General features: G+C 43.1%; 3 protein-coding genes across 4 annotated transcripts in view; 2 read left to right on the top strand and 1 right to left on the bottom strand.

The window, feature by feature from the left end:
* LOC108042519 (protein outspread) overlaps positions 1-24,361 on the bottom strand; it is an 87,523-nt gene that overhangs the window by 1,714 nt on the left and 61,448 nt on the right. For both annotated transcript variants that reach the window (XM_044459791.1, XM_044459792.1), the window contains exons 3-9: positions 11,014-11,079; positions 9,809-10,385; positions 1,144-3,815; positions 725-859; positions 512-651; positions 237-386; positions 73-184 (exon numbers count right to left, since the gene is read on the bottom strand). In XM_044459791.1, coding sequence (XP_044315726.1) covers positions 73-184; positions 237-386; positions 512-651; positions 725-859; positions 1,144-3,815; positions 9,809-10,385; positions 11,014-11,079 — 3,852 coding nt within the window. The remainder of the gene's footprint in view (positions 1-72; positions 185-236; positions 387-511; positions 652-724; positions 860-1,143; positions 3,816-9,808; positions 10,386-11,013; positions 11,080-24,361) is intronic.
* LOC108042517 (alcohol dehydrogenase) lies at positions 14,936-16,801 on the top strand. Its single transcript, XM_017120842.2, has 4 exons — positions 14,936-15,063; positions 15,696-15,822; positions 15,881-16,285; positions 16,355-16,801. Exons 2-4 carry the CDS (start codon positions 15,724-15,726, stop codon positions 16,619-16,621), a joined length of 771 nt encoding a protein of 256 aa, XP_016976331.2. The 5' UTR covers positions 14,936-15,063; positions 15,696-15,723; the 3' UTR covers positions 16,622-16,801.
* LOC108042520 (alcohol dehydrogenase-related 31 kDa protein) lies at positions 16,906-18,541 on the top strand. Its single transcript, XM_017120846.2, has 3 exons — positions 16,906-17,014; positions 17,571-17,975; positions 18,036-18,541. Exons 1-3 carry the CDS (start codon positions 16,919-16,921, stop codon positions 18,351-18,353), a joined length of 819 nt encoding a protein of 272 aa, XP_016976335.1. The 5' UTR covers positions 16,906-16,918; the 3' UTR covers positions 18,354-18,541.

Genomic DNA, 24,361 nt, shown 5'->3' on the forward strand with positions numbered 1-24,361 from the left:
GTTAGTCACAATTTATACTAATTCGTCTAGTGTTAATTTAGGGGCTTGAGTGGTCTCGTGCTAACTCCTTACCTCGCTATCTTCACAATCAGCACCTTCTCGAGCGTCGGTGGTCAGGCCCTGCACGAAGTGAACATCATTCGATGGATCATCGGAGGCCAAGTGGGCACGAAATTGCTTATTTCTGTAAGATATAAATATAAGGATCATTAGGTATGCAATATGAATCACGTTACCTTAACTCCAGTTGCTGCATCTGCTGAAAATGTCTGAGCTTGCTGTTGGCCATATGCAGCTTTTCCTCCAAGGCCGCGTTTTCCACACACTTGATGGAGTACTTCTCCGAAAAGGATAAAATTTCCAGACGAAGCTCTCCGAGATCCTCCCTGAGTTGTAAATGGAATATATTTAGTTAATATATATATTGAAATTTCATTTTTGGAATTCTTTGTACTATATTTATAACAGATATAACGCTTGTCTTGACGATAACATTAAAAACTAAACTTACTCCTTCAGTTTGGCTCCATCACCCCTCATTTGTTCGCCTCTTTGGACCTGTCGCAGGAACTCCTGCTTGAATCGAGCCACCTCCCGCTGAACTTCGCTTTGGTGCGCCTTTCTCATGGCATCCAGAGCAGCCAAAGTGGCCTATAAAATAAATAGGGGAATCCAGAAAGGTAATGAAATAGTTGAAAGGGCTATATCTTTTTGTGATACCCACCTGAGTCTCCTCGGCCAGGGCGGTTTCCTTTTCGGCCAGCAATCGCTCAATTTCCATCTTGTGTTTCTGCTCCAGGTCGCAGGTGAACCGCCTGTGCGAAGTCTCCATGGCACTCAATCCCTTCTCGCAGAGGGTCTAAAATACATAAAATACAATATAACATAATATAAAATGTAACAATATATATTCCTAAATTCGTAATTATATTGTAAATATAGTTTATCTTTATTAGTTAAAATATTACATGAATAAAAAAATTGTAATATATTTCAAAATATGCCACTCATACGTTTTTATTTTGCTTTGAGATTTATTTGAAGGTAACAACTCTTGCAAAAAACATCTCCAATTTTAGACTTCAGTTTTATTTATTGTTTCAGCTAGTAACCGATTTAATCCAATTAGTACTATGTACTCACCCTCAGTTGTTCGATCTCGGTTTGATAGCGCTTGCGGAAGCTCTGCTCGTCGGCTGCGTTGGCGTGTTCGGTGTGGTAGACCTCCCTGAGGCACTCCAGCTGCTTGCCATGCTCCCGCTCCAGGAGCTCCAGTCGCTTTTCCAGGCGGCGGCAGCGCTCCTGCTGCCTTCCCAGCTCCTCGCTCAGTTCCTGGCGCTGCTGCAGTAGTAGCTCCTGCTCCTGCTCCTGACTGGCACACTTGTCCAACGCTTGGGCCAGATCGCTTTCCCGCTGCTCCAGCAACTGCTCGCTCCGCTGCAGATCCGTTTCGGTTTGCTGCTGCAGGGCGGATAGTTTCTCCACCCGTTGCCGCAGATCGCAGCACTTGTGGCAGGCATCCTGCAGGCAGGTGAGCTCCATCTGCTCGCTGACCATCACACAGGTTTCGGCCAGGGCCCGTTCCAGCTGACGCAGTCCATCCTTGCGATCGTTCATGGGCGAGACGGAGCGACGGGTGCGTTGGCCCGCCCGTATCTGCTGCAATTGGGTGAGACTCTGCTCCAGACGCTCCTTGCTGCCCAGGAGCACGTGCTCCAGACTGTGCAGACGCTGCAGGAGGTGGGCGTTCAGCGGTGACTGGCTGCTGGACTCGCTGCTCGAGGATTCCGGCGGTGTGCCCTCCTTCCGCTCCACCGTTTCCCGCTGCAACTCGCTCAGCTTCAGTTCCAGTTGCTCCTTGCCCTTCAGTGACAGCGAGCGTCTCCTCTCCGATTTGGCCAATTTCTGCTTGAGAGCCCGCACCTGCCGCTCTGAACTGCTGTATTTGAGCGTTAAATCCTGAATGCGGGCTGCCATCAGCTGCAGTTGAGCTCCATCCTCGTGCTGCCGTCGCTCCAGTTTTTGCTGCAAAGCAGCCTGGGCCAACTCCAAGGCATCGTATTGGTTTTGCGACTGCTTCAGTTCCCGCTTCATGGCTCGAATTTCATTGACGGCCTTCTCGAAGCGCGACCTCAGCTCATTGTACTCCTCGGCCAGCGAATCGCGTTGCAGGCAATAAGGATCGATGTCGCTGATGGTGGTCAGATCGCTCAGCGAGTCCATGCGCTTGATTTTGTGACGCTGCAGGTTGCTCAGACCACCGGTGCCGCCTCCGCCGCCGTGATCCTGGGCCTGCAGTTCCCGCAACCGCTTGTAGAGTCCTTCGTTCTCCTCGATTCCCTGGGCCAGGCGATCCTCCAGCTGCTTAATCTGGCACTGACTTTCGGTCAGCTGCAGTCCCAGGTTGTGCATTAGGTCGGAGGCACTCTGCTTGGCCTGGCTCAGTTCGCTGTTCAGTTGCTGCTGCTGTTCCTGCAGTCGGGCAGTCAGTTGCTGTTCGGTTCTTTGGAGGGTGGCCAGTAGCTCCGACATGCGAGCTTCCCTCAGGGAGGCTTCTGCCCGCAGGGTCTCACATTGTTGCTTCAGCTCCCTGCTCTCCGTCGGCTGCAGCTCCTCGGGAACGACCAGCAGGGGCAACTCATCGCTGGCCACACTGTCCACCGTACTTCGTCGCGAACTGGGCGGCGAACTGCGACTCCTTTTGTGCAAACTGGCCAGGCTGCGATTGCGCAGGCAACTCCGCAGGACAGGCGGTGAAGGCGAGAGGGGGGATCCCCAGTCCAAGCTGTCCCGCCGTCCGCCCTCCGATGCCGTCCTGTACTCCTCGTCCGAGGAGAAATGCGGTCCCGCTGGGGTTCCCGGGGTCGCAGGACTCGAGGCTGGCTGCTGCAACTGGGCCTTGATGAAGTCCTGCTCGATGTCCGTCTGCTTGGGCGGCGCATCCAGTTGGGGCAGTCCGGCGGCACTTCGTAGGACTGCCAACCAACTGTTCCGCGAACTGGGCGACAAGCTGGCCAGAAGCAGACGCTGCTTGTCCCAAGTGGTCAGCTGGAAGGCGTGCTGTTTGCTGGCCGCAGGTTCCGCCAGAACGCTGGTCAAACTGTTCACGTCCAGGACGCCATCGAGGACACCACGCTCCTCGCACAACGGATCGCGGTAGTAGAAGAGCGCCGCTCCACTCAAAGTGAACCAGTGCTTGGACCACTCGCCCGTCCGATTGTCCTGCTTCATTAGCCAACCCTTCTTGGCATTCAGCGACTCCTCTGCGGTGACCTTAGCCGGTGGTTTGCCTTGACCCGCGGAGGCCTTACTGCTCGCCTTGCCCACCGCACGCAGCTCATCCGTTTTGGCCATGTAGTTAACGCACAGCTCGTCCAGATTGCAGCCGCCATCGGGATCGCCCCTCTCGTGTTGGTAGTGCTTCGGGGACTTCAGGTGCAGCTGTAGCCTGGCAGTGGGCTTCGCCTTGTCACCCTGCTCCATAACCGTGGGTATCTTCTTGACTATGGCTGAGACGATCGCAGGCGTGGAGTTGGAGGCCAGGGGCAGGGATTTGGGACGCTCGCTGGTCGTGTTCTGGGACTTATTGTTGCCGCTGTTGGAGGTCACCTGGAAGTCCGTTTCGTCCCGCGATGTCACCTGGTACTGGCTGTGATGGCTGAAGTGGTGCTGGTTGTTCAGGGCATTGTTCACCGCCGTGGACCAGCGTTTGTTCTGCTGCTGACTCAGATTCGTTATGGTGTTCGCAATGTCCTTGATCGTCTTCTCATCCCGACGGATGTCCTCGATCAGCAGGCAGGTGGTGGGCTGGGAAACTGAAACAATATGGGAAAGGGAAAATGTCAGTTGGAATTTAAGTTAATTAATACAAAGAGTATCTATCTTAGACTTAAGTTGAAAAGTACTAAAGCTCTGCAGCGTTTTAAATTCCATAACTGTTTTCATAATTCTCAATTACTAACTTGATTGAAAATATTCTAGCTTATCATCATACCAAGGAAAATCTCAAAGCTCTTAAAGCATTTAGAACAAAGCTAGCAATCATTGTCAAATTATAAAGAAGAGATCGTTTAGACAGATAATCAGGCAATTATAAGTTTACGATCTGTGCGGTGATCAAGGATCATAAATTGCCCATCTGCCTTAGACCAAAACAAACCTCGGCCTGCAATCTACACATTCTTTTCCTTTAATTGGCTCAACGTCTTCATTAAATACTTTGAAATATGAGCATGTCGGTAATTTCATTTGGTCGGCTGTCCGGGATCTCTGTCTCTCTGGACCTAAGCAAACCATATCAATGCCATTGACTGAAATTAACTTAGACAGAGGATCGCGTGGATGGTGGATTGGGGATTGGGGATTGAGGATTCGGAGGTACTCCACCCCTAACAATATTTATGCCCAGCATAGAGCCATAAAACGCGGCGAGGGATCCAAGTTATGTGCGCGCAAATATAATAAAATTATTAAAACGGGCACACGATGGTATTGTAAGGGGATCCGAGGGATCGCGATAAGCCTGGCTGGCCAGCAAGAGTGCCATAATTTTATTAACACCCAAACAAGTCGAGGACGAACCATCGGAGACGAACCAGACGAGAGGCAGCTCCGAGTTGTCCCATAAAATATGTGATTACAAAATATATATTTAGACGCGAGTGAGTGAGTGAGTTTTGCCCGCGACCTGTTCCAGCCAGCCGCCACATTTAGGTTTATTATGATTATGATACAAATTTCCGACTGGCCATAAAGTCGAGCGTCTGAGGCAGCGACATGGACCTGAACCTGAGAGTCTGAGGTCTCGGTTTTGATCTCGGTCTCTGAGTGCGCATCAATTCGGTCAGTCGAACAGGTTGGTTGGTCGCTTTTCGGCTGCTCCGCGGCGTTTATCTTGATTATTGAGCTGTTGCGAAAAGCGAAAGGAGGTGGACCAGCAGCAGCCTCTGAACTCCAGCTGCAGATACGGATGCATGGCTAAAGCTCCTCGGCCCGGGATGGGTATCCAGCTCAAACTCTGACAGAAACGGAGCTGGGCACTGACTGACTGACTCACCGAGCAGGTTCAAGGTTACTGTGCTAACTGCGCCAAGGGGAGGCTACGGGGCGGCTACGTGGTGATGGTGATGGCGATGGCGATGGGCACGGGGTATGCCTTTAATTGGTCGACTTGTCGGCCCATCGCACAAAAGCAAAAGGCTGACCAAAGTGGCCCTGGCGACGGTACGTCGATTAGGGTTCGAGTTCCAGTTCGGGGCTGGGACTATGTCAGCAATGGAATTTATAATGCTTATGATATTACACATAGCCGAAGGACAGCAGGACAATGGTAGTTTACTCCCCGAATGGGGTTCATTATGTTTACGATGGTGCGGTCAGGAAATATGAGTTCGTTTGGAGTTCAAGATGTTAAAGGGTCTGAAATTATTGCCAAGCAAACTAATGATCACTTGATCACTTGTAAGTCTGAAATATAGAAGAAACCAGATGATAGATCATTTGGATACCGATATTCATGTTGATAGAACCTTATTTCTTTGCAATAGATTCTTAATTTTAGAAATTTTCCCTTAAAATCGAAGTACATTTTTAAAAATCCACTTTGAAAGTAAAAAAACCTTTCTTTAAGCCTCATAATGGCTTACATAAAGTTAAATTAATTCTTGAAGAAAGAACTCCTGGGACGTCTGACAAGTTAGCTTGCCATAAATCATAGTATTCAAAATGTAAACTATAAAACTACTAAATTCAGGACACCCTATGGCGTAAGCAATAAAGATCCCTATGAGGTGAGGATCTCTTCACCAGTTTACAGGTCATTCCTCATTCGTTTCTTGATGCCTCGCCAGAATCGCCCATAAAACCATCCCCACTTGCTGCTTTATTATCAGTGGCCCTTTGTTTCGCTTTTGTGGCCTGCCCTTGATGTGTTTTGCACCATTTAATATTTATTGTGGCTTTTACTACGCGCTTTCAAGTTCAAGATCAAATCAGGGAACACAGAGTCCAGTGGGGCAAAAAAAATGAAAACATAAAAAAAAAACGCGTAAGGTGCTAAGTGTAATTAAGTTGATAAAAACAGTGTTCGCAGATACATGGGCTGGCAAGTGGCTTGATGCCGCTGCTGATTGAGAGAGCCCTATAATTATGTTTCCCTGCAGATGAGAACCTCTGACCATGAGACAACGTAAAGGGATGGGGAGAGATTCAGTGCTTCAGCTGCGGGATTTTTGGAATTGTCTCTGGTGGCGACTTTTTTCATTTCTTTAATTAACAGCATTTGATTAATTATGGCCACAATTAAGCGCACTCAGAACAACCCACTCAATCATGGCCGGGCTTCCTGCAAATAACTCCCGATCTCCTCGAACACCCGATATTTCCCCCACTTTGCCAGCGAAGCTCCGCCTCAGACGTAATAAATAATCAAATTGCAAGTTGATTTACCTGCCCGGCTCTGCCTTTTGGGCGAACGAAAGCGAAAATTGCCTTTGGATTGGAATCGCTCCCGCCCGTTGAAACAGCCTCAACCTCCCACCTCCTCTTTTGTGCCCGAGGGCCCCCTCACACGATGACTTTGAAAAATTTCTAACTGGCCGTACAAAAAAAATAAAACCCTGCCAGACCGGACCCCAACTTGTTGCATAAATTTTACTCGCAAGTCGTTACACTTATGAATATTGATTGGTTATAGGTGATGGTGGCGGTGGGGCTGCCGCTTCTTGGGCTTCTACCGCCGACGGTTCGACTCTCGAGCTCTGGTGTTCTGGAGTTCTCTTCTCCAGGCTCGTAAATCGCACAACCTGCATCGTTAGCTGCCGAGACGCCCCTCCCGGCCCATTCCATGCTGTCATTTTGCATTTGCACAGAAGTTGTCCGGCCTCAATGGAGTTGGGTCCTCCTAACCACGTTTGTTAACATGCTTTTTCTGTGTGGCTCATAATGGGACTCCTCAATAGAAAGATAATGAATTCGCGGCGCAACTAATGGAACTCTCTATAGGTATCCTACAAAGTTGCAAAGGGTCGCAATTAGGGATTGATATAGTATGAAGGTTAGGCACCGATAACAACGCTTGGCAGATAGTTCAAATGCAAGTTCTATGTCAAACTTACACCGAGGAAAATAAGTATGGAGTAAAGAGAGAGTAAAGTTATAAGTCTTTGATTTTTTGATTCGAAATTTTAACACAAACCAAAACTAAACTTTAAGCGGACCGCGTTAGACATCTTGATTTTCTAACGACCCAATGTAACCGTATTTCAAACATTTCTTGTGAGGAATAACAAGCTGATCTTAAACTTTTTCCAGTGCAACAGATTAATGAATTGTGCAGCTACTTTGTTGCAATCATAAGTAGTTACTTCTGCTCCTCTTCTAGCATTTAACAATTTGTCATTGTATTACAATCTTGCACTTAATTCTTGTGAAACTCCAACTTCTTCGGAAACTTGTTCGCTTGTAATGGGCCCTAGGTTGATGCTTTGATTGTTGGTCTGGGATTTGTCTGGGGATTTATTTTTTCGGGGCGTTTAATCGCCAGTTGGGTTGGGAAGTTGCAGTGCTGCATTTCGTCACCTCTGCCGAGGGGCTGTTGAAATTTCTAAACTAATCCACAGAGCAGAGCCTTTCCACACCAGACCCCGAGATTTATTTGCACTGTAATTATTCACTTTGCCGTGAAACTTTGCCCATTACAAGTCCCTACACACGTGTCTGTGTAGCCACACGGATGGAGAGGGTCTTGGCGGACTCATGTCCAGAGGGGCTATCATGTGGCACTGACTTGGAAAATATTTCAACTGGCCCCGGCCTGACATTGGCCTGCCGACGGCTATTAGGTGTAGACAGTTTATAATCTTTGTCGTTGTGCATTTTAAGAGCTTTTCCCCACATCCGCACCCTAACACCCATTCAGAAAGTGGTCGCCTCCCCTTCGCAGCCGCCCGACCAATGAATTGCCTCATTTGCCGCACAATTTTGCTTATTGATGGAATGTAATTAGTCTGTGTCAGCACCCAGCTCCACGAAGCCGGTGAGCCAAATGCCCTAGAGTCCTACCTGGTAACTGATCTCGGCCTCTCCAGACCCATTACTAGCCAACGGTGCACCGCTAATCGAAAAAGGTGGCAAATGTGAGTGTGAAAACTGACCATTAGAGTGCCTCCAGAAGCGGTACTTTCCGCAGGTACGTGCAATAATGAAATGCATTCTTTAGAACAACTATTATTATTATGATTTGTCTGGATAAACAAATGGCTTGCATTTATAATTCTATGTAATATTTGTTGCTATTAGCAACTGAACTTTTACGATCATTTGTTGTACCATGAACATACGCAGATTTATTTGGTTTTAGTTTATTTATTTAAAAGGCAGAAAAAATGTCAATAAAATGTAAATACCATCCTCACGGTTAGCTAAATGTAAGTTTAAAGCTTAGAATTGGAAATTTACAGTTTAAAACCTATTTTTAGCTTACCATGAAGACAAGAAACTGGGCCTAAATCAGCTATATGAATTTAAAGCCCTCTTTACCCATTTGTCTGTTTTTTTCTCAAAAGGTCTTTAGGTTTTCACATCGGCACCCTTTAAAGTTATAGCCCCTCAGATTTGTCTAGTTGCATAGTTCATTTTCGCTTTCCATTTCGTGGCCACAACAATTCGAACTGGTTCACGTATTTAACTGGCGATTTATCAACGGAATAATGCCATTTGATGTGGATGCTGAGCCTTGAATTTGCAAGCAAGCAGGGAGTTGGGCGAAGGGTCCAACCGTGATGGCACAACAACGGATCTGAGGGCAGACACACTATAATTTAAGCGTGAATATCATTTTTCCATGAACAAGTATCCTGCAGCAATGTATGTGAGAACATTCACAGTAACTGCAATTACCGACCCACCAACCGATCCAGCAACGGACCAACTCCACTCGATCCGTTGTGTGTTTGTGTGTGCGAGAGTCTGCTGGGATCTAAAGAAAATTTATGAAGCCTACCATTATACGATCTTAAGTAGTGGCGGGGATTTCTCCTCCACCAACTCTGCTGCACGTTTGTCCCTGTGTTTGTGTGTGAATTCAAGGTTAATTTCGTGTCTGCGGCTTTAACTAGCTGCACGCACTGCCCTCCATCTCCATCTTCATCTCCATCAGCCGGTTCCCTGCATCCCCGAACAGCCCCATCCCTGCAATCCCTCAGCCGAGTCTGACTCTCTGACTCTGTCCGTCTGGGCCGTGGTTGATAATTTTGATTGCTGCAAGCCATAAATGATCATAAAAATTATAGCAGCCGATACGGGCCCAACCGAACTCAACTCTACTCCAGGCAAAGGGAAAGGGAAAGGGCGGGCGGAGGGAGACAATTCGCGAAAAAAGGGTGGAAAATACAGAGCAGAAGATACCCAAACTCGAAAGCCATTTTCTTCAAAAAGTAAAAGTTCGTTTCATCACCATTATTGCACAAGATAAATTTGCCCTACAATAATTCATTGCTTTGCTGACTGGTAAATTAGTTAAATTACTATAGACTACGTAATAAAGTTTGTTACTCATGGAACCATAATTTCTTAAACATTTTCTAACAACAGATAAGTCTTAGCTAAGAAAGAAAGTTTATTTTTTTTAAGATGTTATTTAAATAAATATTTTAATGCTTACCTACAACTTAAGTCTAACGAAACTAATTTTGGTAATACATCAATGTCTTAATAGGAAAAATTATAATAAGAAGAAAACGTTTACGAAGTTTTCGTCTAATATTTTATGTACAAAATTTCCGCATTTTAGATGCCAAAAAGAACTCACCCCGATTTGTGATCTCGTTGCCGGCATTCCGATTGTTCTCGTCCTGGCCGCCAATGTTGACAGTCTTCGACTTCCTGCGCACCGTGTCATCCTCCTCGTCCTCCTCGTCCACATCCTCACCAGTTTCCACACCGTCATCCTCCTCGTCGTCGGCAAGAGCGGATTGCGTGGTGGTCAGTGCCGATCCTCCGGTTTTCGTGGAGCTGGGACCCAGATCCAGGGTGCTCAGCAGATTGCCGGCCGACTGCGAGGACGTGAGCGTGTCCTTGTGATAGGAGCTGTGCCGATTGCCCAACTTTGTGGAGAGCGTTAGATCGCCATTGCTCGACTGGCGCAGACTTCCAACCACTTGACCGCCGGGCAGAGTGGCACTCCGCTTGTGGCGACCTTTCGACTTGGGAAAGGCGGCCAGGATGTTCAGCCACCACTGGGACTCCTCCGAACTGGTGCCCTTCACAAAGGTCACGCGCTCGGGGGCGGTTATGGCGATGGAGTTGGGATGACCTGTCACCTCCACGGCGCCAGTCACCTCCAGCACTTTGGTCATGTCCACGCACGCCTGCGGTATGGTTTCGGGCTATCGGAAAGAGATGAATTTCCTTGTTAAATTTGTTCAACTTTATATTTTCATTTTCACCTAAAAATGTATAACTATACTAATTAATAGTTCTAGGATTTTAATAATCGTGAATACAATCCCAAATAATAAATATTAAACTGTTGTGTGAAGTCTTCAAAATCGAGATATGCTAAATGCCACGTAGTTTATGGTTTTCAACTTGATTTTATGGATTCTTAAATAATTTTATAAGTACGATAGCTGTAGTAATAAATAAATCGTGTGGCAATTAGGAACCACTTGAGTTCTTTCACTTCATAAATTATTTGCTGACTAGATAAAATCAAATTTGTTGGTGTTGCCCGCTGCACACTTTTTGTGCCTAACGATAAGACATGGTCAGTAAACATATATATTTTTCAAGAGCAAGGCCGTAATCAGAAACATTCCCGAGGGATAATTAAATATTTAAAGAGCTCTGTTATCTCATATTTGCCATTATTATTATTATTATCATTATTTGTCTTTTAATATTTGTTATTACTGCAGAACCACTGACTGTTATCACAAAAAAGATATCCAAAAAATATTTTTCCTTAGAAATGTTAACTAATAAAAGATAAAATAGTTTCAGCAAAGTACTTACATAATCATCTACCGAATACGTTAGCTCGCCATCGTCATAGAGAACAAACCATCTCCTCTGCCAGCGCTAGAAATCAAAAATAAAGAAAATGTCCATTAGAAGTCAATTCAAAGATGGAAATATGATTTTCTTATGTTTAAATACAATTTATACAAAATTCTTATATAGTCAATTTCAGTCGCAACTCAAACTAAATCATTTTTTGATCTTCACTTAGTGGTAAGACTAACTCCCAATCTCATCACTCTAGAACAAATTTGCATTGTCGCTCGCAATTTGCAATATAAAAGGTGGGGCAAGAAATTGCGAGGAGAGATAGAGTTCGGGGGGTAAATAATGTTCAACGCCCCCGACAGAAATCATAATTCCTTTATAATTCGTTCTTTCATATATTTTCTGGCGTTGTCATTCCCATGAAAGGTAACCAAGCCCCAACGCCTTCGCCTTTGCATTGGCACTGATTCGGTGTGGATCTGGATCTGATTCTGATTGTTATTGTCGGTTGCCAGAATCATAACAAACGTGCAACAGCCACAAGGGTATAGGACTCAACGTGTGTCTGATATTTATGCAAATTGCTAAAAGTCAAAGCAAATTAAGCTCAACCTTCAGCGAAGATGACGTTGAATTCTGTTGCCCCATTGCGTTGCAAGTCGAGAGTTGCAAGTTGCAAGTTGCAACTCCCTAAAGTTGATTTCTCCCCATCCAACAATGGCCAGGTGAGAGGGAGTGAGTGTGAGTGGAGTGCCGAGGTGTGTCGAGCGTTTTATTTATAAGGCCTAGAAGAAGGGAACTCGCACACGAATAATCAAGCCTCAGCACCATTTCTCACTTTACGCTCTAGTTCTTTATATTTTTCGTACTATTCTTTTTTCGCCTTCGCTTTTTTTTGCCATTGAATTCATAAATATTGAATCGAATCTATTGGGTGTTTGGGCCTACAAGAATGTTTGGATTAATGAAGTGAGAGGTAACGATTTCCTTCAGATCTGATGAGCTTTCTTTTGGCTGATCAGAATTTGTGGAGGCAATAAAAACATGTTAACGATGATAAGGAATTATTTTTATTTTGAAAATATTCACGACTTGATGGTACATAAGAAGTCTATATAAGCTCTTAAAGTTTATTTATACGACATAACAGTGGACATAAACACTTGTAAATTATTTATAAGTATAACACATTAATGTTTATACCTAGTTAATTATTTAAGAGCCATAGAAAATAATATGAGGAAATCGTTGTGCGGTTTTCCCAGAGACCCCAAAGTAAAGTCAAGCGTACAGGGAAACCTGATCAGCTCGCGGGAAAGACTCTCTGCACTCAATTACGTCAAACCAGGTTGAATTCCTCCTTTTCGCCGTCGAGAGATTGCCAAGAGTCAAATGGGTCAAGCAGTGGAATAGTAAATTAGATTATGTTCGCATCGAGATGCAACGGAAAGCACGCCCCAAATATTCATATTAGAACGCACCAAGGCTTCCTCCAGCCCCACCAGAGCCCCCTGGATCTTCACATTTCCCACTTTCGCCCTAATATACTGGAGGTAAGCAGCTTAGACCGCGTCGTTTAGAAGCCCCAGTTTCGTTTCAATAGGCAGACACAGACACTCGCAGCGGGAAGACAATGCCACTGGCTTAATTAGCCCGGGGAACGGCATCTCAATGCTGGCGAGCGCGTACTTATGGGCGTGAGTGTGCCGGTGCGCTGGTGTGGGAGCTAGTGTAAATCGGTTTTGACAGGTACGCCGTTGGCGTCATTACCCCCGCAGAGGTTGAATGTCACCGGCGGCAAGACTTGGGGGCCAAGCCGATAAGGCGCACACTTGCCACCGTACAGTGCACACGGAGAAAAAGATTTGATCTAATAATTTAATCAGAAATAAGAAAATACTGCGTTATAAGCAATATGGTTTCAACAAGACATCATATACTCATTAAGTTAACTTTATAACTGACCACTTTAAAATCAAATGAGAAATAGAGTTGAATTAAATTAAATATTTAATATTCCTTATATAAAAATGAACATAGCGTAAATTATTACATAATTATATTTTAGGAAATGTTAGCACTAAAAGCTTTCCTAAACTTTTAAAAAATACAAAACACAACAAATAAATCTATAAATAATTTTCCTGTTGACGTAGCTGAGAAACATAATAAACAAATTTAAGTGGTTGGCTTCAATACTTATTTGTTAAATTTGCATATGAGTGCCATATTTTTTTTTACTAAGTGTACCTAATAAAAATAATAATCGACGGGCTGCGCTGGCCCCAAACAGTACGAAGATGTGAGGTACGTGTGCTGATAAGGAAAACTGTGGCCCAGACAAGTCCAGACCGTATTAAATTAACGTCTGGAGGCCCGAACAGTCATACGATGTTGTTTATATTACTTCCCGGACAGTTGCCAAGGCAGCCGAGCAACTCGTTCGATTAGTGGGTCAATTCGGAAAATGAGTTATTGATTGTGTAAGGAAATTTCGAGCTGAACTTCTTTATCAGTGACCGAATTTTTCCTAACATGCTCTCTCCAAGTGACCATGCATGTTTAGTGATAACACTCAGTGCGACCCCCAAAGATTATCAATAGAAGGCTATACTTAATATAAATAAATTAAAAGAAATAAACGAAGTAAAAATAGATTTCTTCTTTTATAAATAATTAAACGTCCGCAAAAAGCTTTCAGAGATCGCAGCCATATAAGTCCCGACTTCTATATACATAGCCCACATTTGTTTAGTTTTCCACATCAGAAAACTGGTTGAATTTATATGCAAATTGAAAGCTTGTTTCTTCCGCATGCTTATATCTCTTCTCACGTATCATTGTCTCCTCCCTCTTTCAATTTAACCCCCTGAATAGAACACAAGTATGGGAAAATTTCGGGACTTATTCGATAAGATTTTCTTATCTTTAGCTAATTTGGGATTGAGATAGGCTAAGGGAATAGTTTAAGCGGTCGGTTTGTTAAATAAGCAAGAAAATAATGTGTTACGACTGGTAAATAAGTATCATTTTGGTATTACAAAACAAAATTTAAAAAAATTTCATGAATACATTACGCTTGCTTACAATGTCTGTGAGCTTTCAAATATAAATTATTTTGAATACCTATTCAAATATTAGTTTTAGATATACCCTTTTCAATGCCAGCATGGGTTAACTTTTAACTGTTGATGTTCGGCTGCACTTAAAACCGCTATTCCAACTCGGCCACAAAGTGGGCTTGGTCGCTTCTCGCAGTTGCGGACAAGTGAGATTGCTAATGAGCTGCTTTTAGGGGGCGTGTTGTGCTTGCTTTCCTACATTTCTAGATTGATTCTACGCTGCCTCCAGCTGGCCGCTCAACCCCTTCGAATCCCTCGGGCTCTCTATCTGAGTTACACGTATGCAAATTAAGCCGAAGTTCAATTGTGACCGCAGCAACAACACAAGCTTGGATCGTTCTATATTTTTGCCAGCTATGCTTGACATTCACAAGGTTAAAGCTCTTACTATATTGTATGAGGGGCTATACACTTTCAAAAATATGTTCACTTAATAAAAATAAAATTAAGTTTATAATATGAACTATGAGTTCGGCTAGAGCTTAAATTGTTGGGTTATATTGTCTTCTTCGCTTTTAATGAAGCCTGTTTTTTCCGTCACAAAATCCTTTTTGATATAATTTGAAAATCTAATTAAAAATAATCTGTATATAAAAGAGATATAGATAAAAGATACCTCCTTTGTATTGATTAACCAAAAGGAAAAGAAATGTGTCTCAGTGCACTCTCTGCCGCTGCGTTATCTATTGTACACGGCATTTATTTGCAGATCATTTGCTTGTGTATTTTTATTGCATTTTACATATTACAAATTATTTGAGCGCCGCTGCCGCCGTTAGCGTCGACGTCGACTGCAGTCGACCCACGCAGAACACTATTTAAGGCGCTGCGAAAGTCGAAGACACCGATTATTGTCTCAGTGCAGTTGTCAGTTGCAGTTCAGCAGACCGGCTAACGAGTACTTGCATTTCTTCAAATTTTCTCAATTGATCAAGTAAGTAAGAAGGAAGGCACCCACTTGATGGGAAGACTTATTTAATTTAATTTATTAAATAATTGGGAAAATAAAAACACCAAGAGTAATAAATAAATAAAAAAAATTCCAGCCAATAATTAGATCTGATAAGATTCACAATTTTGAACAGTGTCAGTGGAAGATCGCTTCTGTTAAATTATAAAATTGTTTGGCAAATTTAAATTGCTGCGAAAAATACCTGTTAGTTAACTTCTATAATTAGACATTTTAACATAACCCGCCCCTGTTAACCGGCGCCGTGCCTTCGTTAGCTATCTCAAAAACAAAGCGCGTGCAGACCATCAGTAATTTTCCAAACATCAGACATAGTGCGGCATAAATTATAAACATACTCACAGAAAAAGCTTTGCCGGTACAAATCCCAAACAAAAACAAACCGAAGTGTGCCGAAAAATAAAAATAAAAATAAACCATAAACTAGGCAGCGCTGCCAACGCTGGCGTCGCAGTCAAAATAGACGATCGCGTAAAGTAAGATAATGAAAAAGCTCCACGTAACCGAAGCTTCTGCAGGGAAGATCTTCCTATAAATACGGGGCCGAACCGATGTGGAAACCAACAACTAACTGAGTCCCCTTCCCATCGCCACAGATCGAAAGAGCCAGCTAAAGAAGTCACCATGTCGACTACATTGACCAACAAGAACGTCATTTTCGTGGCCGGTCTGGGAGGCATTGGCCTGGACACCAGCAAGGAGCTGGTCAAGCGGGACCTGAAGGTAACTAAGCGAGGTAGTCTCCATTAGAGTGAGGTCTAATCCATGTAATCCCTCGCAGAACCTGGTGATCCTGGACCGCATTGACAACCCGGCTGCCATTGCCGAGCTGAAGGCAATCAATCCCAAGGTGACCGTCACCTTCTACCCCTACGATGTGACCGTGCCCATTGCCGAGACCACCAAGCTGCTGAAGACCATCTTCGCCAAGCTGAAGACCGTCGACATCCTGATCAACGGAGCTGGCATCCTGGACGATCACCAGATCGAGCGCACCATTGCCGTTAACTACACCGGCCTGGTCAACACCACGACCGCCATTCTGGACTTCTGGGACAAGCGCAAGGGCGGTCCCGGTGGAATCATTTGCAACATTGGATCGGTGACCGGTTTCAATGCCATCTACCAGGTGCCCGTCTACTCCGGCACCAAGGCCGCCGTGGTCAACTTCACCAGCTCCCTGGCGGTAAGTCCATTGCAAGTAACACCTCTTTGGATTGGGAAATAACTCCCTTTCTATAAATGTAATCCACAGAAACTGGCCCCCATTACCGGTGTGACCGCCTACACCGTGAACCCCGGCATCACCCGCACCACCCTGGTGCACAAATTCAACTCCTGGTTGGATGTGGAGCCCGAGGTGGCCGAGAAGCTCCTGGCCCATCCCACCCAGCCCTCGTTGGCCTGCGCCGAGAACTTCGTGAAGGCCATCGAGCTGAACCAGAACGGTGCCATCTGGAAACTGGACTTGGGCACTCTGGAGGCCATCGAGTGGTCCAAGCACTGGGACTCCGGCATCTAAACGTGATACTTCCCGGAAGCACATAAAATTAGTTCATAGGGTTCTGCGAACCACTAGATATTCAGGCATGGCAATAAGGCTGATTCGACGCACACTCACATTCTTTCCTTCTAATACGATAATAAAACTCTCCAATAAAAAAACGTAAAAATATATATAAATATTGAGAAATCCAAACAAGTGATAAGCCCTCTATTTAATTAAAATAGATAAAGGGGTGTGGCACAGGGCAGGGCAGGAACGGCCAGTTGGTCCGCCAATCAGTCGGAAAACAGAAGTCGTCGAAAGCGGGAAAGAATGTTCGATTTGACGGGCAAGCATGTCTGCTATGTGGCGGATTGCGGAGGAATTGCACTGGAGACCAGCAAGATTCTCATGACCAAGAACATAGCGGTGAGTGAGCGGGAAGCTGGGCTCTGGGCTTTGTGATCTGGGCTCTGGCTTACTGGTTCCACCCAGCATCCAACGCACTCGAAACTAGTCCAACAAGCCGCTGTCGAAACTAATTAAGTTAATGAGTTTTTCATGTTTGTTTCGCGCGCTGCAACAATTTAGTTTGTGTTTCAGTTTGGCTTAGATTTCGTTGAAGGATTTAGCACTTTCGCTTGTCATGGTATTTTTGAAATGATATTTGAAATGAATGATGCTTAGAGGGCATTTCCAAAGGTGTATCTAACATAGATTTGATATTAAATGTATTTATTTATTTTTAGTGACAAGATAAGCAATTCACGGTTTGACTCTTTGTGTTTCTTATCTTACAATACTTCAATGAAAGATTTGATATTAAACCTCCTATGAAGTTTATTTTAAACAATAAGATAAACAATTTTTCGTTTAAATGCTTTTATTCCTTATCTTCAGTTGCTTATTAAGAGAACAAACTCTTTAAAGAGAAACAGATGCATAGGAAGTATTTGAATATAAATTACAAATTTTTCATTTTCAGAAACTGGCCATTTTACAGAGTGTAGAGAACCCCCAAGCCATTGCTCAGCTTCAGTCGATTAAGCCGAGTACCCAGATATTTTTTTGGACCTACGACGTGACCATGGCCAGGGAGGAAATGAAACAGTACTTTGATGAGGTGATGGTCCAAATGGACTACATCGATGTGCTGATCAATGGAGCTACATTGTGCGACGAAAACAATATTGCTGCTACCATCAATACAAATTTAACTGGAATGATGAACACTGTTGCCACAGTTTTGCCCTATATGGATAGAAAAATGGGAGGATCTGGCGGATTGATTGTGAATGTTACGTCTGTCATTGGATTGGATCCATCGCCTGTTTTTTGTGCCTACAGTGCTTCCAAGTTCGGTGTGATTGGGTTTACAAGAAGTTTAGCGGTGAGTAAAATACATTGTTTTGCATTGCCTATGTTTTATTTTGAATAATATTAACTTTAGGACCCTCTTTACTATTCCCAAAACGGAGTAGCGGTGATGGCAGTTTGTTGTGGTCCCACCAGGGTTTTTGTGGATAGGGAACTAAAAGCTTTTCTGGAATACGGACAATCATTTGCCGATCGCCTTCGACATGCCCCCTGCCAACCGACATCTGTTTGTGGTCAGAATATTGTCACTGCCATCGAGAAATCGGAGAATGGCCAGATTTGGATTGCTGATAAGGGTGGTCTGGAACTTGTCAAATTACATTGGTACTGGCATATGGCCGATCAGTTTCTGAACTATATGCAGAGCAACGACGAAGATGATCGCGATTAATTTCAAATCAAATAAAACAATGAGTTACTCCAAAAGTAGGCAATCCATTTATAAATGATAATAGATATGGGTCATCTATGGGGTGTGAATTAATAATGACAAATATCGGGGTGCCTAAAAGTATGCAGCAGATTTTTTGGGAACTTTAATTAGATGGTGTTCATTATGTGCTTGGGGAAACTCATTCAATGTTATTGATAAGAAAATTGAAGAAGGAAAAATACACAAATAAAAAGTGTTTCCAAAACTTCAATATCAAAGTTTTTAGCTATACATAAGTTGGAATTGAAAAATACGGAATATTATTAAAAACATATTTAACATATTATTTATTCATATTACAATTTGATTATGGTTTTTTCACATTTTTACTTTTCTCATCTGAGATTTTAGACTTAGCCTTTGATCTAAATTGCAAATGTAAAGTCAAGACCATCTACTCAAGACTTTTTCCCCCATCAATATCCGCAGCATTTTCGTGCGCAATTTTAGACCGTCTCTAGTGGCATCTCAACTATGGGAATGCAAGTCGAAATTTTGCTAGAGCAATGCCGTGCATTGAACTTTGGCACATTTCCTAACGCACAACCAGCCAGCCAGTCAGCCAAAGGAAATCCAATCGAGCGACCGAGAATTGAATGCGAAAACAAACAAATCTGCCGACACATTGCCCAGGAATATAGTAGTGAGTGGGGAGGGGTTCCACGTTCCATGTACATGCATACATATAAGCTAGCTATAAAGAAGGGTGAACAGTGGGCACGCCGCCTTGGCATACTTCCAATTCGAGTGCGTTGTCTTCCTTCTCCTAGTCGGGGCCACTCGGATCGTAAAAAATCAATAGCCACCAGACCAAAAAGAGCCACAATGCCATCGGACATTGAGGACCCAACGCAGCGGAATGGAACCAACGGAATCGCATGTCTTGGAATCTGGCCAGGCCATATCAAACCATTTTTCCAGAGTTTCCCCCATCCACAACGCTGCCGTTGCAAGTTTGCTTTCCTTTCCGCGGCGCAACTTAATTCCAAAAATCGATTAGTCACTGTAAGCGAACCATGCAATTGTCCAGCATTTTTCATTTATAACTCCTTTTTTTCGTTTAATTTTTCTGGTTTATTCCTCTTCTCTCGTTTTTTTTTTTGGCACACGCTTGATTAATTTGGCCAGCTGCCGGGAGTCAAGGGGGGAGGACATTTAAAAATGCAGGAAGTAATCGATTGGCTAGGGCACAATAGCCAAAATGGGAGAGGCCATGAGTCGCAAAAATGTTGGGGTAGGTTGGCTAAATGGAAACGTGGAAAAGCTAGTAATTTTGTAATACAAGAAAAGCGGCTTTAAGTAATAAATATTCTTTGTAGGTAATTGCACAACCACACAATTATCTTTGATACGGTTTTTTATGGCTTATAATTATTATTTATTTGTTTATCTCAAAAAACTAATATTAGTATACTTAAACGTTCTGACTTCTGTATGGTGTGCTGGTAAACACGTATATGCTTATTATCGTAATAGATATTGATGGTAATTTTGTATTTAATAATACTCTTATGTTTTTAAACATAACAATTACTTATGAGAGTATCTAGGCTGCGACTAGTTCTAGTATTTTATCCACCACTGTAGATCGAACAAAAATATGCGACCGACCGGTTGCCGGCAGTAGGTGGAGATTAATCAACAAAAAAATTTACGGAAAAATGGAGGAAAAAAAATAACTGATGCTTTTTAAATGGCAATACGTGCCTGGTCACCAGGTATTTTACTAATTAACCTGACGGATGCACGCCACAGCCGAAGAAGATTGTGATTATGCAACTACATGGATCGGCCCAGCTGTCTGTACATAGGCGTTTATATGTAGGAGATAATAAAGTTGCGATCTGATGGGGGCTTATATGAAACACTGATAATGTACTTATTAAGGAACGTAATAACATTCATTAAAAAAATGATGGTAGTAATTAGGCAAAGGTTATCTAACCAATTTTAAGTTCGAATTTCAAAGGTAAAGGATGCTAGATTGTTCTTTCAAATGTTCTGCTCTATAAACTTGGGGCTTAAATTCATTGAATATATTTTTATTGTTTAAGAGATCAATCTGTATACATTTGCTTTAAGCATACAAATAACAAATTGTAACCTACTTTCTGGGAATCACTGCAGGAAACATTATAATTTTATTAGTTATAAAATATTTCTGACGATTTGTTCTACAACGTTAATGGTGATTTCTGATCTAGTTCCCCCCGGGCAGAGTTCACCAATCTCGACTCGTTTCATAAGACATGCGGTGCGGCAGCGTGGCAAAAAAAGCAACACATGAACACATGTTAGATATGAGAGCACATGCCCGCACAATCAGCTCTGAAACTATGAAACTTTGAAACTCTGAAAGCCAAGTCCAAGTCCCATTTGTATGGGCGACTCGTAGACTCTAAAACTCTGGGCCTGCGAATGCGACTGAGATTTAGACCGAGACTGTGAGACCGATGCGGAGTTTGGAGCGGCGCATAAAGATTATCTATGGCCGCACATGGCACCAGGCGGTCAGACAAGATTATATGCGAAATGCGAAGCCAAATAACAAGTGTTACTCAAGGCAGCAAATTAATAGCCAACATTTTTCTAAACTAATCACGACAAGTGCTCCGGGTTTGGGGCTGACACAGAAACTCAAACAGCCGGCTCAAAAGGCAAACGCCAACTGGCGGCCAAAGACAGATAGATCAGAGCGGGGCTTAAATGCCAGAAAATGCAGTAAGCGAAAAAATAAACATGAAGAAAAATGACAGGCAAAAACGTTACTTGCCCTCCGGGGCTCGTCGCTTCTCCCCCCTCCCAACCCATCCATCCGCTTCACTCTGGATTTCTAGCCATATATCCATGGACCATGGACCATTCCCGATTCGGGAGTGGAGCGGAACTTGAGCCGCCGATCTGAGATTCCGACACGTGCCGGGCGACAATGGGACCGCCAAATGCCCATAACAATGGCTGGAGTACGAACAGCAAACATTTTGTAAATTTGCGTCCATTGACACTTTGAATGATACAGATCTCGCTGCTCTGGATCTCGGTTCTGCTGCTGCTGCTGCTGTTGCTCTAGATGGAGGGTCACCCTGTTTAACCGGGAGGGCCACCTAGCCGGCAGATTGGCCCACGCAAAGTTCCTCCCGCTCCCCAGTTTCGCCCCCTGTTCTGGACGCATGGTACCCATTTCAGCCTTGAGGCAGCAACCACTTTGTATGTACAAGAGACGAATGTGAAATGATGTCAGTGCACTGCAAAAATTGGGGCAATCGAAATTTTGGAGTATGTATATGTCCCCAATGAAAACAATGAATTTTTTTAAAGGAATATTGTTTCAAAGTATTGACATGAATAAAATAAATACCTTTCAAAATCTTGAAATAAAATGATTGCAATAAAATATGAATACAGTGCTTAATCCATGAAATAGTGATATGTAAATTATTCTAATCAAACATAATTTTACAACAAGAAAAAATTAACTTAAATTTCCACAGTTTTATACCAAACTGAAAATGTTCCAGGGCCATTGTGAAATATATTTCAATTTTGGTCAAGATTTTGATAATGCAAACCAATAATAATAAATAAATGGTTTTCGTTAATTTTAGATTAATCAAAATAGATAGATGGAACCAAAAAACTATAAACAACTTAATAAATTCTAAAACTGTATTTTTCATAACTTTTTTTCAGAACTTCTTTCCTTGCAGTGTAAAAATAAGCAATATTCTGAAAGAGGGAGTCGTAAAGGGTGGTGATGGAAGGGGGGCTCGGGACCGGTCCTGGGTGCATGTAACACAATCAGGAAGTAATTTTTATGCTATGTACCCATAGCATGTGTCGCCGTCATCGTCGACGTAGCTGATGTTGCTGCTGTCGCTGTTGATTTTGCCCAGGTTGTTGTTGTTGCTTAGCCGGTGTGGATGTGATGTGGATGTGATGTGGATGTGGATGTGGATGCGAGTGATCTGGCCAGTCAGTGGAGACAGTCGCTCAGGCAGCCGAGAAGTTGGGAAGTTGAGCTGGGTTGAGGAGTCGTCCGTTCGGACAGATCTTAAAGTAGTGGCTTCTCTGGGGTGGGTTCGTTTTCGTTCTGAACTCTCTGCCGAGTTGTCGGGGGAATTGCATTTGAGCTCCCTTCTCCCTTTGGGAGTCGAGGGGCTGAGGGGCATGGGGGCCACGGCATTGATTGCCGAGATGATGATGACGACGATGATGTGAGGCAATCGCTGAATCAATCTTGGCCAGTAGTTCAACGTTTACTGTTATTAGTTGCTGGAACATTGCATTTTGATCGGTCCCAATATATTTTGCTCTTCGTTTTTCAATAGAAAAAAGCCTGGGGCCACAAAAAGGTGTGCACTGACGATAAAGCTTGGAAGTTTTTCTGTTTATTGTTATATGTTTTTGATTGAAAATACAAAATATCGTATTATATATTTTTTAGGTATAAAAAGAACAAAAACTTTGGTGAGCATGTAAAATATTTTAAAAGAATTCCAACCTAAAAAATGTGTTAACTAAGTCAGTCCTTAAAAAAAGTTGACAATATTTTTGATTATTTCCTGAGCAAGCTTTATTTTTCAACCTGGCCCACGGTTAATTATGACACTTTAATAAGCAGAAAATGAAATCGAAACCACTCGGGCTGAACCATCCAATCAACAACTCTATCTAAATAACAAGTATCTCGAATGCAATTTAAGCTGCCCCACGAAAGACCTGCAAAATGGGAAACCAACGGAAAAACAACGAATTGTGAAATAATTTGGCAATTTCAAATTTGATGGCAAGCCAAAATTGCGGCAATAGAAATCGATTAGCGCCACGCTTCAGCTGACCAGCAATATAATACAAAAAAAAAACAAAATTGGAGAGCCCAAAAAATTAAGCTATCGACAATGGATGAGGAAAATGTTCGGTAAACGGGCTCGTGCGGAATGCGTTTGCTCTCTGGTTTTCCTCTCCGGAAAACTCATTCAGCCATTAAATGCCGTTATCTGCTGATTACATAATAAAAGCACAACCAAGAAGCAGCGGCAACAAATGCTACTGCAACAGTGCCCAGAGCTAAGAGACCTAATTCGAGGCGCATCTGCAGAAGAGTTACGGCAAATGCAGCAGCAACTGCAGCAGCAGCAGCAGCAGCCGCAACAGCAACATGCAATAATATAACGTAACATTTAGAACGTCTTTGTTGTTGCTGCTGCGTCTTTGTTGTTGCTGCTGCTGCAACTTGTGTTGCTGTTACCCACAGCAAAGCTGACCAAGAGAAAAGGCTGCCGCAACAATTTCTCGCAACATTTAGCTGCCTTGCATCATTTGGAGCTGCACTCAGGGAAAATAGCAACCATTATTTATTGCCATAAAATAGTAGGGATTTAAATTGTAATAAGCATTAAATAGCTAGATAATTTGAAAGTTAATAAATAGACTCTCAACATTTTAATGTCTAAAACTAAACTTTACACTAAACTGACACTTATGTAGTTAATACAATTTCTTTCGGTGTGACAACTGCGCTTACTTTAATGGATAGGAATGGGGTGGCACACGCGGCTTCGACAAGGGAATGTGACAATGACTAAAAACAGGAAGGCAATATTTCTGAACGGCTTTTCCAAAGAATACGCCGAATTTTATGAATAGAATTTCTAAAATCCCTTTTTTTAAATATTTTTATTCATTGCATTTCAGTTTAGGTCATAAGGAAATTCTGAAGAAATTAGACTTTAATATTAGCTATAAAATATGCTCTAGTATGCGTTAGTACGCTTTAATTGATTTTATATAAAAAGTGGCTTAACTATCAAACAAAGCAGAAGAGCCCATGATATTTTCTTTTACAAGTCTCCTTGTTAAATATGATGAACGGTATAGAAACGGCAACATGGACAAGAAGAGCGACACCAACAGAGAGACTTTAAGGTCGTTTCGTATCTGCAGATACAATATTAAAAAGAGCCTTA

This window comes from Drosophila rhopaloa, unplaced genomic scaffold, assembly GCF_018152115.1.
Source record: "Drosophila rhopaloa isolate 14029-0021.01 unplaced genomic scaffold, ASM1815211v1 contig_2, whole genome shotgun sequence".
Lineage (NCBI taxonomy): Eukaryota > Metazoa > Arthropoda > Insecta > Diptera > Drosophilidae > Drosophila > Drosophila rhopaloa.

Excerpts from the sequence above, each read along its gene's own strand:
- LOC108042520 (XM_017120846.2), top strand. The coding sequence starts at position 16,919 with ATGTTCGATTTGACGGGCAAGCATGTCTGCTATGTGGCGGATTGCGGA. Across the intron at positions 17,015-17,570 it reads TCATGACCAAGAACATAGCG|AAACTGGCCATTTTACAGAG; the intron begins GTGAGTGAGCGG and ends TTTCATTTTCAG. Across the intron at positions 17,976-18,035 it reads GGTTTACAAGAAGTTTAGCG|GACCCTCTTTACTATTCCCA; the intron begins GTGAGTAAAATA and ends TATTAACTTTAG.
- LOC108042517 (XM_017120842.2), top strand. The coding sequence starts at position 15,724 with ATGTCGACTACATTGACCAACAAGAACGTCATTTTCGTGGCCGGTCTG. Across the intron at positions 15,823-15,880 it reads TGGTCAAGCGGGACCTGAAG|AACCTGGTGATCCTGGACCG; the intron begins GTAACTAAGCGA and ends AATCCCTCGCAG. Across the intron at positions 16,286-16,354 it reads ACTTCACCAGCTCCCTGGCG|AAACTGGCCCCCATTACCGG; the intron begins GTAAGTCCATTG and ends TGTAATCCACAG.